Consider the following 23,521-nt stretch of genomic DNA (forward strand, 5'->3'; position numbering starts at 1 on the left):
CCCGCCAGCCGGGCTCTGGCGCCTTCCCCCTTCCTTGACCGAGCCCCGCAAAGGCGCGGCGGCCGTGGCCTGGCGCTGCCGAGGGCCGGGCCAGGGAGGGGCGGCGGCCCGCCCGGCCGCTCTCCTGCAGCCCGGGGCGGGGTGGGGCCGCGCCCGCCGCCGCCGCCATGAGCGCCGGTCCGTCCGTGGGACAGGCGGCGGCTCCCGCCGCGCCGTCGGCGCTGCCCAGGGTGCTCTCGGCCCTCTTCTACGGGACGTGCTCCTTCCTCATCGTGCTGGTCAACAAGGCCCTGCTCACCGCCTACAGGTGAGCGCCGCGGGGCGGCCGGGCCCCTCCCGGGCCGGCCGGGCCGCGCTTCCCTTCCCCGGCGAGGGCAGGGTCGTGCCTCGCCCGCGGAGCGGAGCCGGGTCGCGTCTCCGTCACCGGGAGCGCAGCCCAGCGGCCCCCGCGCAGCTCGGGTGCCGGGCGGTCAGCCGGGGCCGGGGTGGGTTCCTCCGGGCTTCCGGGCCTTTTCGCTGCGGCGGAGGCCTCGGCGGGCGCGTTTGTGAAGCACCGCGGCCTTTTCTTCGGGGGTCTTCTCGTCGCTCCCGGCGTTTCACCGGTCACACCGGCTGAGGCCCGCTGAGGGGAGCAGCGTCTCCCGTGGCTGGTCCGGCCGAGCAACCCTGGTTGCCTTCCTGCAAGCACCTCGCTGTGCTGAGGGAGCCAGGAGCAGATGGTGAGAGCCTCAGAGAACCTCCTCGCTGGAGGCGATGCCGCTGAGGCAGCCAGGAGCGGACGGTGAGGCCCAGAGAACCTCCTTGCTGGAGATGACACTGTTGAAGGGCTGCGGCTGTTGGCCAGACCAGGCATCCTGTACGGAGCCGTCGTCCTGCAGCTGTGATCTTCTCGCTGTTAAATGTGCTTTACTTAACAGGTTAGCCCTGGTTTTGCTGTGCTTTAGCTCATCGTGAGCTAATGGCAGAACAGGAAAAAAACCCAGCAAAATTAAAGTAAAAAAAAAAACACTTGCTGTTATTTTCTAACGTCCGGTGCTGTTTGAACACACGAGAGCCGTGTGTAACCTCTCCCAGAAACGATGCGTGAGGCAAGCTGTGATGTTGTTCTATAGCAGTTTTCATCATGCAGTCTGCGGCTCCCTGTAAGTCCCTGCCGTGCGTCTGTCGCAGCCGTGAAAGACAGTCAAGGGCAGCGTGCCTTTCAGTAAGCCCAACTTTTGTGTAAGGAGCTTACAGCATTTCTGGGAACGTTTAGGGCTCTGCGAATCAATAAAGTCTGGAGAAACGTGTTTGGTACGGAGGAGTGACGCTTCAGTGTCCTTACGGCCTTCCTGCTGCATCTCAGGGGGTTTCTTTCTTTGGCTGATACCGTATTCTGGTCCCGGTGGTGCTCCTTCGAGACATATGTTCCTCATCACACCGAGCAGTAGCATAGCAGTTCTTGGTGGCCTCTGTGATAGACAGCTGCAACCTCAAGAAGCCTTGATAATGGAAAATTGCAAACCGTGCTGAAAGCGTGGACCCTCCTTAGGCGTTTGTTAGTACAGGTGTGCACGGGCAATGGAGTTTAGATTCGGTGGGCGCAGGTTTGTGCATGACCATCCCTGACAGTGCAGTCCCGCTGCGTGACTCCTGGGAGGCTGCTGGAGCTGTCACGTTCAGGGAGCTCCTTGGCCCCCAAGGCTTTTGGCAGAGGGGCTCCAGACACTGCTGGTGATGGCATAAAGCAGCCGTCCATTGTAAATAATTTCTTTGCTTGTGTTTCAATATGCGTACGGAGAATTAGCAGTTGCTGCGGCACCATTATTAGTTTTAACTTGATGTAGATTTAGGGGAAAAATTGGAGGGGCTCAGGCTCTGCGGATGTCCTGCTAAAGTTTCTGCTGTCTTAACATGGAAGTATCCGTGCTTTCACCTAAAGCTGGCTGGTGGGGTATGGTAGGAATTTAGCATTTTTAGCAGGCAGTGGGTGTTTCTGCGACGTTTACCTAGGTGCTTTCTTTTTACAAAAACATATTGCTTGTGTGTTTGGGCTGTGGAGATAAGCTTCCAAATTAGGGCAAGTGCAAGAGATTTAACTGACTGTACCATCTCAGGACGTGTAGTGTGTATGTGAGGCCACTCAAAAAATGATGCGTTGTTAGAGTTCTCCAGTTGTGTCACCTTCACTTACAAGTACACCCCGAAAATTAGCTCTTTAGAATTGATCGGCTGTGCATAGGCTGTTATTTGGATGCAGCTTGTGTTTTACTGCAGAAATGAAATATTAGGACTCCAATAACTAGCAGTTCCTGAGCTCTTCTGAAGGTGGCCAGTCATCAACAATCCACATATCCAGTTGTTGACTTTCGTGCTAAATTTAAACTCTGTTGTTGTTGTTCTGTTTTTCTTGTTTGTTTGGTTTTCTTTTTTTTTTTTCCTCTTTCCTCAGTGTTAAATATCTGTTTATGCTTTTCAGCTTCCCATCACCAATATTTCTTGGAATTGGACAGGTATGTTCAGTAGTAAAGCACACTGTATGTACTCTTTATGTTGTAAGTTAAACTAATGTTAGCACATAGATATATTTTATGGGGGAAATCTCTGTTATACTGCACTGCTGGTCTTCTAAATTAGATGCACTGTAAGGAAGAGTGATTTGTTTTAGTGAGATCAAGGAAATTTCAGCTCAAGTCAGAATTATTGCATGGGAAGAGTCACGAAAAGGGCTGGAAATGCCATTTATTTCCCCTGGTAGAGTTCAGTAGTTAAGAGATCTGGCCTTGAAACCTGCCAAGATTTGTTCCAAAAAGTGCATAGATCCTGTGAGAGTCCTTGAGCATTTGTGGATTATAGGCAGAGACATTGCCTCCATCCGTAGGCAAACTGTGTATTTCCTCATAAATCTTTCCCCTCTTTCCCAGCAGTTTTCCAACAGGACTGCCACACAGTTTTGCTGCATTGTTGCTTTATTTGCCTGTGGGCAATTTGCAGTAGTGCAGCAGAAGTGTGTTTCGTGTTGTTGATTTTGTTGTTAGTTTTGTTGTTAGTAAAACCAAAGTTCAAATGTTAGTGTGCATGATCCATAAAGAAGAACATGTGACTCTGCAGAGGGATGGCTGGGAAAGGTGAAGCCTTCAGGCAAGTGTTGTTTAGGCAAATACATTCAGAAGAGAGGATTTATTTTCTGCGAAGGTTACAAGCTGAGCGGTAGTGAGGAAGAGGTGAAAACGGTAATGCAGGTCTGATACCTCTGCTCCTTGGTGCTGAAGAGAGTGAAGTGTCTTGTGAAGTCTTTGCTGTATGGGAGGGGAATAGAAAGAGAGTTTCACACATCCAGACTGCTCAAGGAACCACATATCATATTTCCGTGGAAGCCAAAAACTAGAAAATGTGGCAATAGTTTGTGTTAAGGGCAAGGATACAGCCTGGTTTCTTTGCAGAACCTAAGACTCGATGGCATTTCCATTTTTTGTTGACTGATCCATGCAAGATTTCCCTGAATGGCTGTAAAGTGTATGTAATATGGTGCAGTGCTTTAGTCTGTAGAACGCAACTCCATCACATTTTCTCTATAGACAATTTATGGATTTTTTGTCTAAGGAAAATGTAACATTGTTTTGCCTTCCTGGGGCCAGCATTAACTCTTATGATGTGTGATTGCTTAGATGCTCTGCTCCATTCTGTCCGCATCTTTATTATTCGTTCCTCCTGTTGTCAACGGATGGGTCGATGCACAAGCCCTACCTTACATTACCAAAAAAGCTGTGGGAATGATTCTGCAGACTAAAGAACACTCTGAGTGAAAATAACATGATTATTCCGGGATCGTCTCCTGTTTTATTTCCTCAGCTCCTTCTCAGCATGCTTTAAAAGTGCTACTAATTTTTTCCAGCCAGTGAAACATGTTTGTATAGTACTTTTAAGGAAGTAGCAGGCAAAATTGGTAAGAATAAAGTTATTGCGGTTTATTAATTGCATGCTGTGTAGATCTTTGAAAAAAAAACAAACATAATACCTACCATTTGTCAACATGCATATAAAGATTTTGTCTTTGAAGCAGTTCTTTCGTTCATACATAACAATTTTGTTCTTACATGACTTCTTGTTTTTTTTCTTTTTGTTTAGATGGCAGCCACTATACTTATCTTGTATGTGTCAAAATTAAATAAGATTGTTCACTTCCCTGATTTTGACAAAAGTATACCTGTGAAGGTAAGGACTGATACTAAAAAAATGTTACCTCTTTTAATAGTATTCTTTCTTATGGAGACAAGAAACAAAAGAAGAACAGAAAACAATTTTGCATTTATTTGCCAAATGTGTTTGTATCTTTGTTTTGTTTATTATTGGAATTGATCATTTTAATTTCACTGCAATATTCCTGCCTTTTGTTTGAAGAGAAATCTGGTGCCATTTGGTTATGCAGTACATGGGAGAGTGTGCTGTACCTTTGTACAGCTGGATCAGCTCTTTCAGATTTCCAGCGTATTTTTCTGGATGTATGCAGCTGCTTGCAGGACCAATGGGAGACCTGTGTTTAAGAATGAATTTTGATCACAGCATGAAAGGCTGTTTGGAAATTTGAATGGGACGTGATGAAACAATAGATAAATAATATATGATAGACTGAAAACCCGAACAACAGTTGATTGAAAATGTAAGATTTCCTTAGGAGTGGCTAAAATAATGTCCACCAAAGATACTTTAGGTAGGGGCTAGCTGCATCGTGCAGACCTTAGGGGTGTGTGGTCTAAAGAGGCAGGATAGAGAGAATATGAGAGAGGATCTTTTATTATCTCAGATTGGGAACTAGGATCTGAAATGGCTGTAGCAACGATCCCCGTAGATTTTTGCATCCACTTTCAGTGTTGCTTTACTTTGATGCATAGCATAAGCCTGCGTGTTTATGCCTTATTGCAAGGTATTGGTCAGTGTTTGCTTGGAGGTACAGAGAGATTTAGCTCCCAGCTCTGCTGCAGGGCTTAGGCACCATAGCGTTCCAGGCCAACATCTTCATTGCAGAATCTTGTCTTACTGTCAGTATGAGGTTTACTATGAATGTCTCGCGGCCATCGGTGTATGCTGTAATTTCATAGCGCGTGCTGAAATCATTGGCGTTTCTGCACGTAAAAATCTTGTAGGAATATCTGTAGCATTGAGTGTAAAATGGACGATCCTTATTTTTTCCAAAGCATGAATGAAGAAGGTTTCCCAGTGGGTAGCTTTGAGTGTGGCATAGAAACAACTCGTTGAGACCTCGAGAGGCTTCTTCCCTCTGCACCCCTGCATTCCTACTACTCTCCCTCCCTGCTGTGGCCTTCACTTTAAAATCAATACAACGGCATTAAAAAACACAACACCCATTTTCGTTGTCCTAATAATATTTTACCCTTTGGAAGACTTTCCTGGGCGTGCTGGGAGCAGTCAGGACAGCAGCATGCCAGCACTTGGCATATTGCTTGTAGTGCTGAATTTGACTAGTCATGGTGAATCAGCTGGGTTGCTCGTTATTGATTGCTTAACTTTTTAAAGCACCCTGTGACTGACTCTTTATCCTTTTGACAAATTTTGCTTTCATTGACATTAAGATTATTGTTGCTTTTCAATCCTGGACTGGTTTATCTCCTCAGTGCTTTCAACCAGAGTTTTAAAGTAGCAAAGTGCTTATTTTAGTGAGGAAGCTTTGGAGTTCTTGGCCCTTTGTAAGTAAATGTTTCATTGATCTCTGATGGTGTGCTGGATGTTGTGATTTTGCCTTTACAATAGACGAAGTTCAGAGGAAAGAGAACATAACATCAGCTATATTTTCATGCTATGAATGAAGATAGTTTTCTAAATAAAAACCTGCAGAATAGATAGACTATTACAAAATTTTTGCAAGCATAAGTTGGCAGGCTGAGTATTTATTGTTACTTTTACTCATCTTACTTTATACTCCAATTTACTTTACTTTTACTGTTACCTTCACTTAAAAATTAACTTTTATTAACTATAGTTAACTTTAACTGTGCATTTCTCCTCTTCTTTGCTGTAGAAGAAAGGCAGAATTTTTAACACAGATAAAATACAGCCCATACCTTTGTGTGCTTTTCCGGCACACAGTGCTTTGGGCAGACATAGCCTCTAACAAACACAGTGTCTCCTGAAGCAGGTGCAGGCACAACAGCAGCAGCTATTACATACGTTAAAGGATCTGTTTTGTCTTTCTGCCATTTCAGCTCTGCTTGACTAATAGTGAATGGGACTAGAAGTACGCACCGCCTTTGTCCCCAGTGGTTATCTTTGGCTGGTTTTAATCCTCTCCACCTTTTCTGTGGTGGGAGAATAAGAGCTTTGAACGTCAGCTGCATGTTGTGTGGGGATGCCTGACTTCTGGTACATTTCGTTAAGGCTCTGAAGTTCCATTGTTGCCTCTCTGTGTTGTGTTAGGGCCCACATGTTTGTGTGGGAGTCAGTCTCATTACGCTAGAAGCTGGAAATGGTAAAGTTTATTTTACCTCTAAATACTTATCTTTCCTTTTTAGTATCTTGCATAGAATAATTTGCTAGGTAGATATAAAATGGTGTATCTTCCAGGCATACTAATATATGAGGAGTACCTAGAGAAGTATAGCATACTTACAGCTTATTAATTCTTTGATTCCACCTGTTCTCTTGCTTGTTCAGTTACTGTTATCAGTATCACTTTTATACCTAAAATTCAGATGTTAGAATGAGTATTAATCTGAGGATTATAGTAATTAAAATCAAATTGATTAACATTTACACTAAATAGAGTCCGAGTCTCATTAGAAGTATATTATGACTCTTCTAATAAAATCAGTGAAGTTGTGGTCGTGAACAGTCACGTGAATGAGAGCAGCAGATCAGTTTGCAGCGTAGTTACTTTTTTTTTCTTTAAAAACCCTCTTGCTAAAAGTAGATTTGATACTACAGTTACCAAGTTCTATCAAATAAAGTTTCTCAACAGTACTTCAAAACATAGTAATCTGAGTTTTGCTTTTAATTTTATCACAGTTGTTTCCTCTGCCTCTGATTTATGTTGGAAACCACATAAGTGGATTATCAAGTACCGGCAAACTCAGGTACAGTAAATGGGAGTTATAAGCAGACTGTTTGGATTTTACCCTTTTCTTTTGTGGGGGTAAAAAATAAATACTAAAAAAAACCATTGCATAGAGAGTTGAATGCATAAGATGTCTGTCTTTCTGTCTAAATGCCTGATACTAGTATGAAACTCTTACCCAAATACTGCATCCGTTTACAAGTTGCCTGCTTCTTTTAAGGGGGGCTTAGCTAGGTCTGTACTGACAGAAAATCACAGTACTCCTTGTGAGAATAGATGTGCTTTCACTTTCCCCTTGTACCCAAGCATCCAGCTTTTCCTGGGCATTTTAACCAGAGAGTTTGAAAGCTGTAAGAAGGACTTTTCTGAAGGAAAAAGAATATGGAGAAGAATTGTACTGTGATGTCGGTACAGGTTATTTAGGACACATCAAGAGATGGAAAAACTACTGTATAGCGGAGTGGTGGCAGCGATGTAGCCCTGCTGAGCACCAAGAGCAGGTTGTGAGGAAATTACTAAAGGGCTCGCTGGCTGCTGTAAGCCTGTAAGCGTAGATCCATGAGAGCTGCTTCCATGCTAGTGCTAAAAAGGTGTAAGCTATGTAGAGAACCTGCTGTAATAGACTGAATGACCAAATTTTCTGTGGAAGACTAGTGCAGAAGCATGATGGCTGCGCTAGGACTGGAGGATATGGCCCTACTGTTGCAGTGGTTGCTTGTGTGTTATTACAGGCTTCTGAGGATTTGAATCATAGAATCATAGGTTGGAAAAGACCTCTAAGATCAAGTCCAACCGTCAACCCAGCACCACCATTCCTAGTAAACCATGTCCTGAAGTGCCACATCTACATGTTTTTTAATCACCTCCAGGGATGGTGACTCAACCATCTCCCTAGGCAGCCTGTTCCAATGTCTGACCACTCTTTCAGTAAAGAAATTTTTCCTAATATCCAGTCTAAACCTCCCCTGACACAACTTGAGGCCATTGCCTCTCGTCCTATCGCTAGTTACCTGGGAGAAGAGGCCAACACCTGCCTCACTACAACCTCCTTTCAGGTGGTTGTAGAGAGCAATAAGGTCTCCCCTCAGCCTCCTCTTCTCCAGGCTAAACAGCCCCAGTTCCCTCAGCCGCTCCTCATAAAACTTGTTCTCCAGACCCCTCACCAGCCTCGTTGCTCTTCTCTTGACACACTCCAGCAACTCCATGTCCATCTTGTAGTGAGGGGCCCAAAACTGAACACAGTACTCGAAGTGTGGCCTCACCAGTGTCGAGTACAGGGGCACGATCACCTCCCTACTGCTGCTGGCCACACTGTTCCTGACAGAAGCCAGGATGCCCTTGGCCTTCTTGGCCACCTGGGCACACTGCTGCCTCATGCTCAGCTGGCTGTCGAGCAACACCCCAAGGTCCTTTTCTTCCGGGCGTCTTTCCAGCCACTCCTCCCCAAGCCTGTAGTGTTGCATGGGGTTGTTGTGACCAAAGTGCAGGACAGGGCATTTGGCCTTGTTGAACCTCATACAGTTGGCCTCAGCCCATTGATGCAGTCTGTCCAGATCCCTCTGCAGAGCCTTCCTACCCTCAGGCAGATCGACATTCCCGTCCACGTGGTGTCATCTGCAAACTTACTGAGGGAGCCCTCAGTCCCCTCATCCAGATCATTGATAAAGATGTTAAACAAGACCGGACCCAAACCTGAGCCCTGGGGAACACCACTCGTGGCCGGCCACCAGCTGGATTCAACTCCATTCACCACGACCCTCTGGGCTTGGCCGTTCAGCCAGTTCTTTATCCAGCGAAGAGTACACCCATCCAGACCATGAGGAGCTATTTTCTCCAGGAGGATGCTGTTGGGAACAGTGTCAAAGGCCTTACGGAAGTTCAGGTAGACAACATCCACAGCCTTTTCCTCATCCACTAGGCGGGTCACCTGGTCATAGAAGGAGATCAGGTTGGTCAAGCAGGACCTGCCTGTCGTGAACCCGTGGTGGTTGGGCCTGATCCCCTGGTTGTTGTTCTCATGCCTGGTGAGCGCATTCAAGATGAATCACTCCATAATCTTGCCCAGCACCACTGCTTTGATAGTAAGCTAAACCAAAACACAGCATTTTGCAGGTTTTCAGCATTTCATAAATTTGAAATGTTAAGTGCCTCATTATGCTGCTCTTTGTTGTATGCATTCAGAAGTTGTTCTACTGAAGTGACTGTTGAGGTAGACATAAGGGCTTTTGCAGTACTGTCCCTAGTAACACTTCAGCCAGTGTGAATATGGAAGTAATTTCAATCCTGTACAAGTTTGATTCATGGGTTCTTCTTTCCCCTGTTTCCCTAACTGTAATTTTAAGATAAAATGTTTATTGGGTTATTTTAAACCAAAGTGCATAATCTCCTCCTCCTATGACTGACATACTTCTTTTAGATTTACTATTCATAACTGATTTTTATAATAGAAAAGTGAGAATGGCTGCAGTGTTTCTACCATGAACATTTTGTTACAGTGCGTTTTGTTGCATTGTGTGGCATTTGTTTACGTTATGGATTTTTCCACCTTGTTGGGGTTGTCTGTAAGGTGTAGATGATCCTATGCATAGCTTCAAAATGTCTGTTGTGATTAAACTCTGTGTTAGGATTTGTGTCATTTATTAATGCAGTTGCTGATAGTTATTTTAAACAGAGGATTAAGTGGTCCATATGGCCATGCTGTCAGATATCCAAAGTGTCAGATGCAAGTGTTTTCTCAAATTAATCAGAAAGGTTTCCAAACGCATCACTTTGTGTTAACCAAGGATATGTTGTTCAAAAGTGGCTGCTTGTTTGGTAGTTGCAGCTGGTCCCAACTTTGATGTTTTGTGTACTTTTTGTGATTTTTTTCCTGTGGATTTATTTTACTTTTTTAAGAGTACAGCTTATTTACTAAGCATGTTTTCTTCGTACTTTATTTCTGTTGTATGTTTTCAGAGACAGGTTTATTGTGTGTCCTTTAAGTTTACAACAGAAATAATTTTTACTTGCCTTGCCCATGAATTCTACAGGAAGAATGATTTCATAGGGACTATGCGAGGTAGAAAGTAGCTTTTACATTTAATTTCATTTATGCAGGGGGGGCCTTTTAGAAGTAGCTAGTTGCATTGTGTTAAAACTGACAAATCTTGTTAGTTTTCAGTGATTTGGTTATCTAATCTGCCGCTAATGTCAGACTGACATTTTTTTATGTATGCTAAGTGGCTGGGAATTTGTTTTGGTTGCTTTTTGCTGGACTGATATTTTCATCCTCTGCTTAGTAAAATTAGATAAGAATTAGAACATAAAAATGCTATTAATCTGACATTGTGCTTGGATTTTTTTTTTTTTGACAGTTTGCCGATGTTTACAGTGCTCAGGAAGTTTACCATTCCACTTACTTTACTGCTGGAAATCTTCATACTTGGGTGATCGGTTTTTTTTTTTGTTTAAGATACCTTTATTATAGGTCACATCAAATGGATTACTTATGTCATCAGAATACTGAATGAGTGCCTTTTTCTAAGAAATAAAGAAAACCAAGGAAAGTGGTTTTATGTAGCTTTTTTTTTGAAGATATAGGTACATGTACTTTAGTGAATACAGGAAAAAAAATCAGCTTGCTCTCATTTACACAGCACAGGAATTAGGTAGGCACAGCATGACTCAGACACTTCTTTTGGTGATTATGGTTTGTGTCTCGTCTCAGAGACCCCTAAGCTGCAAACTGCTTCGAACAGACAGATCCTTATGTCTCAAAACAGTGATGACAGTATGGCAGTCTGCTTATATGGAGTAGCTTTCTGGGTCAAGTCTAAGACCATAGCAGCCTAATGAAGCAAAATGGTGTCTAGTAGTGTGCTGTTAGATCAGAGAACTCCACACCAGTTACTTATAGTGAGAAATTAAGAAATATGCTATTGCAGTTTGGTATTGCTAGTTTCAGTTGTACCAATTGGAAGAACAGGAATATGAATACGTCATACTTTGTCACTGTCATAGTTCTATCTAGATGGCTTGTGTTTGGATGAGGTGAGGTCACAAGGGGAGAAGCAGCTTGCTGAAGCTGAACCCAGGCAATTTGAGAGTGATGGTCAGGGGAGAAGCTTTTCAAAAAGCCTCCAAGTAGATTGGCATCTCCTTTTGGCTGAAGCAGCAGTTGATCAATATGATTCAGATTTGGGGATGCTCCAGGATTCTTTTCTAGTTGTAAGTTCTCATAGGGAAAGCAGAACTTGCTGTCGTCTTCTGTTGGCCTGAGGCCTCCCACAAGTGAGGAAAATGCGGGTCAGTGAGATTGTCATCAGTTCTCAGCCAGAGTGCAGCCATGTGGTGTATGAGTGCAAGTAACATCCTAGCCTCAGGGGAGCTGAAGAGCAGAACGCTGTATTCGTACAAACTGCTGCGGTGTATTTCCTCAGGGCTGAAAATGAAAGGGCTCCAGAAAGTCTGTGCTGACTTACGTGAGGGTTTGAAAAGTAGTCAAGGTTTGGCTTGCTAGTGTTGAGATTCACTATGATCAAAGCCTAACATACCTAGAGACTGCATACGTCTTTGTTGTTGGGGCAGCGGTCCACATCTGTACTCCTTTAATGCACAGGAATTCTCTGAGAGCATTGTGCGTGTTCTTTTGATGGATCTTTCCTCACAGGCCGGCTCAGAGCTGCGGGCTGGCCTGAGGGAATGACTAGGGGAATGTCTGTAAGGCACGTTGCAGTACAGTGCAAAAATACTTAAGATGTCTCTAAAGAAAGTAATGCAGGTATAAGAAGCAGGATAGTTTTACGGTATGCTTTTCCCTTCTGTATGGCAGTACTGATGTAGGCATATTGAAGAATAGGGTAAGCTGCTTTCCCTTCAAAGTACAAGGTTTCAGTTTGACTTCAAAATACATATCTATTTGACAAGTAGACCAGATAGTGTGCTCTGCAGCATCTTCTCCAGGAAAGGTGAGATGTAGAACTACAAATGAGATGTGTAGTGATTTTCCTTTGCTGGATTACTGGAAGACACTGAAATATTGCCATTATGAGTGCCTATACACAGTCAATTACAGTTTGTTCCAGCACAGTTACTTTAAACCTTTAGTCTTAGCTCTTATAATTATCTAGTGTCAGAATGCTTACAGTGCTTTTTCAGTCTCTCTTCTCAGGGCCAAAGTCTGACAGTGTGGCACATAATCAGTCACATTTCTTCTGTAAGGTTATCAAGACTGTGTCCTCATGTTAAATGTTCTGTGATTACTAGTTGCTTTGAAACTTTTCAGGCAGACAGCCACTTAATCTCCAAATAATGAAAACTGTGAACTGTCAATTTTTGTCTACAGGAAACGATACCCACTGAGTATTATAGTCAGCGTATTTGCCATCATTCTTGGAGCTTTCGTAGCAGCTGGGTAAGGTTTTCGTTTGTTATACGAAGGCGTGTCATGAGAGGACAAACAACAGGAGGATTTTCTTCCTTGTTAAGTGAACCTTAAGTAAACCTAAGTTGAGATCAGTTACTCTAAATTAAGTTGGTTTGGAAAAATCCCTCTGCTGACATCAATGGGAGGTGCAGGAGCACAAAATGAAAAGTTTGACTCCAGCTGGAAGTATTTGTGTGCTTCTTTTTTTCCCCTTGGGTTTTCCATGTTTGCAGGATCATAAATGAAGCAAATTAAAATTGTGTAAGGAATGCTGCTTTTATTTCATAGTATCAGTGTACTTCAGTAATCTCAGAAAAATATGTTCTTGTTCTGGATAGAAAGACTGATCTTCTGGTGGTCAAATATTGCTTGGAGTTAGGCAACATCTGTTTTTTAATCACTTTTAACAAGCTCAGATGTGAGATTAAGTTCACAAAGCACTCATATGTTAGTATCCTCTGACATTTTTTCTGTTTGGATATTCCTGTACTTAACTGGAATTTTTGTGTTATTTTTTGTTTTGTGGTTTTGCTGTGTACAAAGGTAAATAATTTCCGTGTGATGTGACTCAGATAGAGCCATGTCCTGTTAAATAAATTACCCTATATCCATGAGGTAACTAGTCAAAACAGAAAGGGTGACAATATGTCTGGTCTGACTGTAAAAAAAACAAGCAGTTGTACTTTATTCCTTAGCTAGTTTTTTTTATTAAAAGAAATACATAAGTATACTCAGTAATAATTGGACAGGTTGTCAGGATTGAGACAGATGGAATTTTTCACAGAATGAAAACTGAACATTTCCTGCCACTTCGGCACAGAGTTCTGGGAACTCTCTGGTGACTCGTTTGTGAGGGTTCTGTGACTGGAGCAATGTAAAGTACCTTTACTTACTAAGAAGGCTTAAAGCAAAACCTGTGACTTGCTGGAGTTCTCAGGATTTGTGTTTCCTCATGTATGATACTTCTCTAGGTAAATGAGGTAGTGCAATGCATTGTATATTGTTTGCTTGTTTACAATACAATACTTCTTTCCCAGGTCTGATCTGTCTTTTAATCTGGAGGGCTACACGTTTGTATTGCTAAATGATATCTTCACAGCAGCAAATGGAGTTTACACAAAGCAGAAAATCGATCCAAAGGTAGCTGTGGGGTGATTAGGTTGAATTTAACATTATGACAATATGGTAGCAGTGGGTTACTTATTATATATCTTTATGAACATACAGTTATGAACTAATAAATAGATTCATTTGCTTTCATATTTCAGTTGATGTATGCATCCTTAATACACTACATCATGGGAAAGACTTGTTATTATTATCTCAGGCCAGGCTTTGATAAACAGTGTATTTTATTTTTTCCCAGGTCTCCTAAGCAGAGTTTGTAGTGGCTTTAAAATGTTGGGCTTGGCTAAAAAATAAATCCAAACTGAAAGCAAATTGTTTACCTGTAAACTTGAGATATATATATATATATATCTAAGGAAGATGACTTTTCGAGTAGAAACACACTTTTAAGTGAGGTTTGTGTAAAATAAACTTATGGTAGGAACAGAGACCTGACCACTTTGAGTCATTAACAGTAACAACAGATACCTTTTTTGGCTGTCCTAAAGCAGGTCTATACCAAACCCAGGTATGCCAAAGGCAGTACCTTGATATATTATACTTTGTGTGAACACTGAGCACACTGCCCTTCTAATCCAGTGCTATGAAAACAAACCAAGCCATGGCAAAGAGCAGTCTTGGAGATACTGGATAGAAGTTTTGTTGCTGACACTTGTGGGTCAGTCTGTACAGTGGAAATATATATCTCGTAATGATCTCAGGAGTCGCATCAAATCCAGACTCCGTATTTTTCTTTGTGAGCAGCACTTAGTGGCCTCACAGGTTTCTGCAAAATACGGGGTTTCATTTTAGAGCAAGAGATGGAGAGGTTTGCTGCATAGCATGGCTGAGTCTGGAGGAAGCGGAATCAGCTTTTTCATTCTCCTAATCTTCTGCCTTTGTGTCAAGCAAGTTAACCAACAGGATATATGGCATCCCTCGAGTTGCTTGAAGTTATGTCAGTCACCAGCGATTACAGATGCTCCAGCTGGGAGCCTGACTGCATTGATTTTCCTGCTATGCCGGCCGCAGAGAGCCACCCTGCCCAATGCCTTTGTGATGGATTTGCAGTGGATGGAATGGGTAATCCACTGGCCAGTCTGAGCCTTATCTGCAGTCTAACATGAAGCAGTTCTGGACCAGTGCCTTAGGAATTTTCTGACTAGCTGGTGTTGTACAGAAACTTTCCAGGGCGTAGCAGAGCAGCAGTATTCTGCTGAACGTAAGAAGTGGCTGAAATGGAAACTCAGCTCAGTACCAAACACTGAATCCAGTGGTTGCAAGCTTGTATTTTAAGTTGGAGTGTATTAGGTTTTGTCTACTCATTGACAATAATGTCAGAAGGATTGACAGAGTAATATTTAGTATTTTGCTCCCAAATGGCTCGTAATTCCAAACACCATGTTTCATTTTCACAGGAGTTGGGAAAATATGGTGTCCTTTTCTATAATGCTTGTTTCATGGTGATTCCAACAATTATTATTAGCTTTTCTACTGGAGACTTTCAGCAGGTAAGGAGCAATATTCCATATCTCAGACTGATAATGGTATTCTGTTCAGTTTTTTGAGTTGGGGGAGGGTAGGGGTTTTTGTTTATTTAAAAGAGGTAATCCTACCTCCGTGTTAGTGACTAGTGTTTGTAATATGTGACTTGGACTTCCCTTTACAGGTGAGAACTTGTGATTGTTCACTCTGAGGAGAAGCTGAAGCTATGTGATAGCCCTTAGATGAGTCTCTGTTTGAAAACTAGTGTATGACTGGGGACTCTGAGCTAGAGCAATTGGTTGGGAATCCAGCTGCCCTACGTGATTTGCCACATGCCCTAAAATGAGATTGCACATACCGAAACCAGACAATTCCCAGTCCTTTTCTGATTCTGACGCACAGAACAGATTCCTGTTCAGTCTCAGTCTAGTTTAGTAACCTACATTTTACATTCTTACAGAACGACAGCATGGCTCTCCATAGCTGATCACAATACAGTGTAATGCTGTAGGCAGTATGTCCTGGCACGTAAAGTATCAGACCAGGAGACTTGGGTTGTTTTTCAGGCTCCCTCACAGACTTGCTGAGTTGCCTTTTTGTTACCAATAAAATGAGTCTAGACACTCAGGTTGTCTTTTGGAAATATTTGAGATTTGCTGCTGAAAATTGTTACAGAGCTTGCGGGTGTCATAAATCATTCCAGCGTCCTTTGTTGTATGATGTTGTGCCCTGGACTCACGTGATTTTGTTGTTGCATTATTACAAGTCTGCTTTAAGTAGAAGAACTATCATTCCCTGAAAACTGATGGCTGTAGATCTGCTCCGAGTGTGAAATCTCTTCTTGTGACGTCAGTTCAGCATGACCTTGTGCCAGTTTAGGAAAATGCAGCTGATGCCCTTTTTGGCAGACTTTGTGGGAGCCAAGCTTGTATGGCTGTAAGGTTTCAACTGCTTTCCCAGCAGTCATGGCTGAGGCATTTTGAGAGAACTGGACAGAGAAATTTACCTTGTTGCTAGATTTATTCCATGGGAAAAATTGAGAGTGCGTTGTGCCCACATGTTGATTTGACACAAACATTATAATGCGCAACTACCTGGGAAAAAAATGAAAAATCTGAGAAATGCATGGTGCCTGGTGTGCATGCGCAATGCTTTGGTCACTTAGTGTTAAAAGGGCAATAAGATGATGTGGGTAACTAGTGTCAACGTAATGCATAGAGATTAAACCACAGAAAAAAGGTAGAAAATGGAAAAATACTGATGAAAACTCAACAAAACATTGTAGATTACACCTGTATTTAGCAGATTTTCAGGCCATAGAAGTTGGCTTGCTTTTACCTTAGCAGAGATTTTTGCCTTGATCCGTCACAGGCAATGTACAGCCATATACCTTTTGCCAGTCAAAATATTAGTACCCTGTCTATGTGATAGGGACATTGCTTCTGCTCATTTAGCTCTTTCTGGAGCGGTAGCTACCATGTCTTGTAGAAGCTGCAGTGTGTGAGTGTTCTAGTCATTCACTTCTCCTTTGCCAGTTGGCTGGCTAGGAGGACAGGAAAGCATGACGCAGTGGAAGAGAAATGAAGCCCCTGAATGTCTCTTTGTAATACTTTGCAAGTAGTTGTTGCACACCAGCACAATTCTAGCAGGGCAGAGCTGCCCGAGGTCCCTTGAATTTGTTACCTCAGGTGCTGGAGGCCCAGCTAGCCACAGGTCAGCATGGACTTGCAGCCTTTACCCTGTTCTGCAGGGGTGTGTTCAGCCTTTGCTGAGTTTTGTGCTGATAAAGGTGACTTTAAACCAACCAGATTAAAATGAGATGTCTCCTGGGGTTACTAGAGATGGAAAAGAATCTGCGACATGCTTCTTAATGACTAATGTGTGGCACTATGTGTTTGTTTGCTGCGTGTCACTAAGGACCAGACTTCAGAGTGATGATTTAGCCTTTTCATTGACCTTCATTGATGAGAGACCTTAGTAATCCTTATTTAGTTTACTTTTTTGCTCAGAAATGCAGGCTTGGACCTTGAAAGCTGTTCATGAATGGAATCTATGGTATACAATAGATTTCAAGGAGATTATTTATTTATTTGCTTTTCTGTCTGATATTAACACTATTTATTTTATAATATTAGTCACAATGTTGGTATCTGTGTCAATAAATATAAAAATACAGATTCTCTGTATTGTATTTGTATTCATTGCTTCCAGTATGCAGTTTTATATCTGCACAGTTATATATGTTACAAGAATGTGTCTAGGTATCATGGGTACTGTTGTCCTCTTGTCTCTGAGGTTAAATGCCAGTAGTAATGCCAACATTTTGTAACTATAATAAGAATCAAATATATTTTGTGATTTTGCACATTTTCATGTTAATGATATTTTTTATGTGTTAACAGTTGTTTGTATAGCTGATTATATATTCTCACTTTTTTTTTTTTAATAGGCAACACATTTCCAACACTGGACAAATTTTTTATTTGTCTTTCAGTTTCTTCTTTCCTGCTTCTTGGGGTAAGGACACAGGCCAAGGAAGTAAGACATTTTAATGACAGTATTTAGAATTGCAAAACTTAAATGTAAGACTAACTAATCGGTAATGTTAAAATTCAGAGAAAATGTATTTTTCACCCAGGCTTCTGTCTTGTCTTTTAATTATATCTAGTAGTGTAAATAACTGTTTCAGTTAACTGTGTTGTTGACTTCACAAGTACAGTGGTCAATAACATGACATTTAGATTTTTACTTTCTTTATTCAGTATCTCTCTGCTGGATGTCTCTTCTGATTATCTGACTTCTTTTTTGCAGTTAATAGAATGTAAGCCCTTTAGTATAGGGACAGTTTCAGTGTGTTTGTTCTTTAAAGTACCTGGAAAAGTACGGGAGACTCAAAAGTAATGAAACAATGCTTTGTGCCTGGTGGAACTGCAGAGTCAAAGCAAGAATGAAAAAGTAGGTTGGATCCTGTTCTGCTCTTTCACACGTTACCAACTAAGGGGTCAAACTGACTTCAAACACTGACATTTAAGAAGCACAGAAAGCAGATATGACTCTGCTAGAGCTCAAGCAGCACATTTTACCGTGTATTTTGAGTACTCTGTATATGCACATCATTAACTTAAAATACAGATCCACAGAATCTTTTTTTAGGATTTGGAACAGGCTGGCTTGATGATCCCAGCAAAATACTGATTCAGAAAATGTTGAACAATTCGAAGTGTTGCTAAACTTCTGAGCTCCCTGGAAGGAATTTACAAAATTTTCTCCTTTTTTTCTTTTTTCAGGTTTCTCTTGATGTATTCTACTGTTCTATGCAGTCATTACAATTCTGCACTTACAACGTCAGTAGTTGGTGCCATCAAGGTGAGTTGTGGAGAAGAGAGAGATGAGAATGCTCAAATAGACAGGGAAGAGCATTAACTCAGCAGTGTTCCAGATTACATTTTGAGCTGGAAACTCAAAATGAGGGCTAATACTGAGTCATTGCTTGTGCCATACATTTTGGAGATCCACACAACAAAGTGGCCTTGTTTTCTTCCATTGAAGCTCAGGTATACTCTAGAAAGTAGTGTGAGTATTGATTTATTTTTATTTTTCATACATGAGAAACTTGAACCCTGTTAATTAAAAGATGTACGTTTAACCACATTTCATCAGGTACTGCCACCTGCTTCTGTTTCTCATCAAGTTACTGTGAGTTAGTCAGGGTAGCGTTGTGCGACTTCATTGCAAACTGATACAGACTAACCCACTTTCACTTTGGGCTGAACTAGTTTCTGTTGCTGCTAATAAATACAGCATTTGTAGATACAGAATAATGGCTAAGCTGTAGTAAGGAGTTTGTTACTTTGTGGCTAACTGCTCCTGTCTGTGTGTGAGAACTTGTATTCTAACTGAATGGACTATTTCATTTTGGTTTGTATAACTTCTGGTCAATTTGATCAACACCAGAACATGCCTGTCTTAAACACTGAACTTGGTGTCCTTTACAGTCTGTTTTCTCTAGCCTGCTTTCATTTAAAACCGGTGAAACTTCCTTTGTGCTGAGAAGGCCAGCATGTCTGACCTGGGAAGATCACTGACTGCACAAGCACCTTTTTGTAGGTCGGTTTGGAGAGAAGCACAGAGCTGTAGGCTGGAAGTGTTTTAGCAAAAGATAAAACTTGTGCAGTTGTGGGCCAAACAACTATCAGAATCCAAACTAGCTTAGGCACAGGAATAACAGTGCTCAGAGTGCTCCCTTTCATGGGTGACGAAGGAAAACAATACCTCCAGCATAGCAAAATCCTCAAAAAAAAGATGGTACTCTCTTTCTACAGTTGTTTTTTTGTTTTTTTTGTTTTTTTTTTTTTTTTTAAACCTGGCAAGATTAATCGAGTAGTTTTTATTCTGTGGTCTTGAAAGTGTTCTTTTAAATTTTATGTGTCTGCGTTGAACCACACTAAGATAGAGCAACACTGTTTCTATTTTCTGAGTTATAATTAGCATTTGAGACATTTTGAATAGCTTTAAAGTTGAGAAGCACTTTATGATGTAGTAGTCTCCAGTAGAAACTGGTAGAATGATGTCATTGTCCAGGCTAACTGCTAAAACACTTGAAACCAGCAAAGTGTTGGTAAAATGATCACACAGTTCTATAGCTTTCCTTCTGTCCATAGGGGACAATTTTACCAAAACTTGATGGGAGCAGGGATCGGGGCAGAATCTTTAAACTGTGCCTGCCTTGAACTTGAGCCAAGTGCTTTCAATGCACATTTAGTTAGCAAAGTAGGGAGGTAACCCTTTTAAAGCAATACTGAAGAGCTTTTGTTGTAACTTTAAAGCATAATTTTTGTTACTGAGAACGCAAATCCTGTCTTTCAGAAATCAGATTTGAAATGAGCCTTCTGAAGATTGAAAAAATGTACATTTTCAGAAGGTGGCCATAGCTCCATTTTACCTAACATCAAATAGCTAATTTAATTTTTTAATTTTATTTTATTTTGGTTTTTTTCCCAGAAAGCCACACTCAGTGCATTGCATGCCTTTAGAAAACATCCTAATTTTATTATTCTGTTTCGCTGTTAGACAACCCATAAGGCTGACATCCCATGAAACTAATTTAAACACTGATTTTAGAGTGGCCAGCAACAGAGTACAGCTATTTCCCTAGAAAAGTAAATTAACTGATAGAATTTGTATTCTTGGAGATGAAAACTGACTTTAGTAAGTGCATGGCTTTTGTTTCCTTTCAGAATATATCCATTGCTTACATCGGAATGTTGATTGGTGGAGATTACATATTCTCCGTGTTAAACTTTATAGGGCTAAATATTTGGTGAGTGAAACTTGAATAGCTTTTACTTGTTAAAGCTGAGGATTTCTGAGTGAGATAGAGTTTTATGTTTTGTTTGATTTGGCACACTTGGGTGATGCAATTTTGACACTACTGACCTGAGGACGCACTACCTCAGGATGTAAAGTTCATTACAATTAGTTATCTTTTTTCATGTCACTTTTCATGTACTGAATCTTACTATGGTAAGATCTTAACTATGGAAACATGCCTGCAGTTTTACTGTGTGGGGTTGAGTTAATTCTTTTTTTATGAGCAGCAGTTCTGAGCTGCGAGGCTGCCAAGTAAAAGCCAAGTGGTGTGGGAGATGAGAACACTGGTTGAATGAGTTGTGCCTGTTGAATATGTTATGACTTGTGGGTTGTAACTTCTTGTGTTTGTATGAACTGTTACATCTGTTTGTATGGATATGTTGGAGCAACTGATAATTGATATGTGTCTGCTTGGGGCTTGTTTCTCAAATGGCTTACATAGCTCTGAGGCACTCCTAGTTTATGGTAGCTGGCATTCCTTTTTCATCTTTTAGAAGGAAAGGTACATACCTATAAAATGATACATACAACATGATTTATCTCTCACACCTCTCTTCATTCTCTTTTCTTTAGTATGGCAGGAGGACTGAGATACTCATTTTTAACCTTAAGAGGAAACAGCAAGCCTACGCAACCTGAGGATGAAGAGAATGCATTTGCGACGTCAAAGAGTTAGCCAAAATACCCTGTTTGAAAGACACTGAAGATACAAGTTTTTTTACCATTGCTGCGAACTAAAGTATATGCTGGAACATATTGGGAATAAGAAAAGAAAATCTACCTCAATTGCCACAGATGTGTACACAACTAATTGGTTCAGGAATATTCTTGCACACCCTGTTTTTTACACGTGGACAAGTTTAGTTTTAGATTATTTTTTTTACACCACGAACGAATTTGTAGGAAGTAATGCCATGAGCAAATCTCAAGCTATAAATTTCTTCATCTACCCGTACTTTGGTGCTGTTTGTTCTGTTTCGGTGCCTGCCAGTATTCTCTGAGGGAAAACCGCCCATAAAGATAGATCATGAGGCTTGATTCACCATTGCCTTATGCCGTATGCAATCTTTGATATCTCTGAAGAGATGAAAGATGCTAGTAATTCAGAATGATTTCACGTATGCAGTTGCTCTTGTGTAAGTGACCGTAGAACTTACAGGGCAAAGAGGAGATGTTCCCCATGTGTTGACTGAAGAGTTCAGGATATGGCCTCATGTGTTCCGTGTCTATTGTGTAAACATTCTCTCTTGATCTTTTGCTCATCCTCAATAACATCATGATTTTCTGCTGCAATTGTCACTGTTACTATAAGTGAACCCTCATAGCTGCAGGATCAAGGGGAGAAGGAAATGGAGATAGTATTTTTTATATTTAAAAAGATTTTTTTTGTATGTGAGCCAGTACCAAACAGGTAACTAGGAGAGACAACAAAGGTAAATCTATTCTTGTTTAGGTACATTCGTCTTTTTATATCACAGTCCCCTCCTCTGGTCTTTTGTTTATAATTACCTTTTAATGCTGGAGAGAAATTATGCTACAATATGCAAACTACAAGAGGGGAAACTGATTGATATATAGAAGACTAACTTGTGTTTAAATAAGGAGAAAGGATCAGTGCCTTGTTTTGTCCTATGTATGCAGTGAAAGCTTATCTGGTACTAATTCATGCTTAAAATTCGGAATAAGGCATCTCAGCAAGCCCAAGGGGTTGCTGCAGTGGGCAAGGCTGGTCCAGTGGTTAAAAAACAGGATCTGAAATCTGATCGTTTGGGTTATCACCTGGGACAGTAATGGCACCACTCTGTATCTTTATTTCTTTTTCTGAAAATACAGGTGCTAATGCTTACCTGTGTCTCTGAGGATACAGCGTTAGTCTCTGAAAACACCATAGAAGCATTGCAGCACTAGAGGACAGCAGAATAATTAATCTTGATGAAGTTTTCAACTCCCTGCAAGCATGAGCTGTGATTTTTTACAATAGACAATCAAAAGAAGATTTTAGAAGACCGCAACATGGAACCCGGCTGATTTAATGACTTGTTTTATCCCTGCTTGAATTACAATCTAGCTAAATCTGTAAAGCATTACTCTGTGAGTAACACATGAATGACCAGACCAGATTAGATCTAAGAAACGTGTGAATAGCTCACACCAGAGCCTTCAGGGAGTGACTGGGCTGCCACCACCTTCATGGATTTGAATGGCAAGAGGAGGAGTGACTGCAGATATTAGAACTGGAATTTAAGGGCACAAAGTGGAAATACAAGTCCGGGCTATCCAGTTTCTCACAGCTGGCTAAGAGATGTGACTTTCATTTTCTACCTGTTGAAGAGCTCGGAATCGGAAGGGAATGGGTTTCTGCAGATATTTTAGAGAGATCTTCTGTTTTTGAAGATTTCATTTATGCCTAAGAAGTCTTTGAGTGTATTCTTCTATAGGACTCCTCTTTCTTCGTCAGGAGGGTTGGACTACATGACCCACAGAGGTCCCTTCCAAACCCTACTATTCTGTGATTCTGTGATTCTACAGATCATCGCTACCTCCAGAGTCCTGATTATTGAACCTCATCTTTCTGCAGTGGGATAAGGATTGGAAGGTTTTCATTAGTTATGAAAATATTATGAGAGCCATTTGATTGCAATACGAATGAACACATAATGGTACCTGCTAAATAAGATGTAGTTCCCACGAAGGAACAGCTACTGTATGCATCTAATTCATTAATATTTTGCTATACTTTTTATAAATAAAGAGATGGAGATTATAGTTTTAACAAGTTTTTTGTTTTTTGTGTGGATGGACATGTAAGATGCTGTTAAGCACACATGGATAGCACGAATATTTGCTTTCTATATCGTCATTCTATATCATGCTGTACTGCACTTGAGGTAGTTTCATTAGTTCATTCTGTACTGTAGTGGAAGTGATTTTAATTAATTAATTGTTCATGTCATGTTTCTGAAGTCCTTCAGACTTAGCCTTCTTCCCTAAAATACAGGCCAGATTCCCAAAGTCTTCATGATAGTATCACTCAGAATAATTTAAAATACAATTTTAGGAATAACCAGAAGTAGGTATTATCTAGAAGTTGCAAGTGCTTGCATCAG

General features: G+C 41.2%; 1 protein-coding gene across 2 annotated transcripts; it reads left to right on the forward strand.

The window, feature by feature from the left end:
* Positions 1–152: 152 nt before the first annotated feature.
* Positions 153–23,190, forward strand: SLC35D2 (solute carrier family 35 member D2). 2 transcript variants are annotated; one of them, XM_075447330.1, is made up of 12 exons: positions 153–307; positions 2,459–2,492; positions 4,108–4,194; positions 7,000–7,067; positions 10,402–10,473; positions 12,372–12,440; positions 13,490–13,592; positions 14,978–15,070; positions 17,494–17,561; positions 18,332–18,410; positions 20,282–20,364; positions 20,988–23,190. In XM_075447330.1, the coding sequence occupies exons 1-12, from the start codon at positions 168–170 to the stop codon at positions 21,088–21,090; spliced, it is 999 nt and encodes a 332-aa protein (XP_075303445.1). In that variant the 5' UTR covers positions 153–167; the 3' UTR covers positions 21,091–23,190. The 2 variants fall into 2 exon arrangements, with proteins under 2 accessions (XP_075303445.1, XP_075303446.1); XM_075447331.1 differs by lacking the exon at positions 10,402–10,473.
* The last annotated feature ends 331 nt before the right edge of the window (positions 23,191–23,521 follow it).

This window comes from Opisthocomus hoazin, chromosome Z (genome assembly GCF_030867145.1).
Source record: "Opisthocomus hoazin isolate bOpiHoa1 chromosome Z, bOpiHoa1.hap1, whole genome shotgun sequence".
Taxonomy (NCBI): domain Eukaryota; kingdom Metazoa; phylum Chordata; class Aves; order Opisthocomiformes; family Opisthocomidae; genus Opisthocomus; species Opisthocomus hoazin.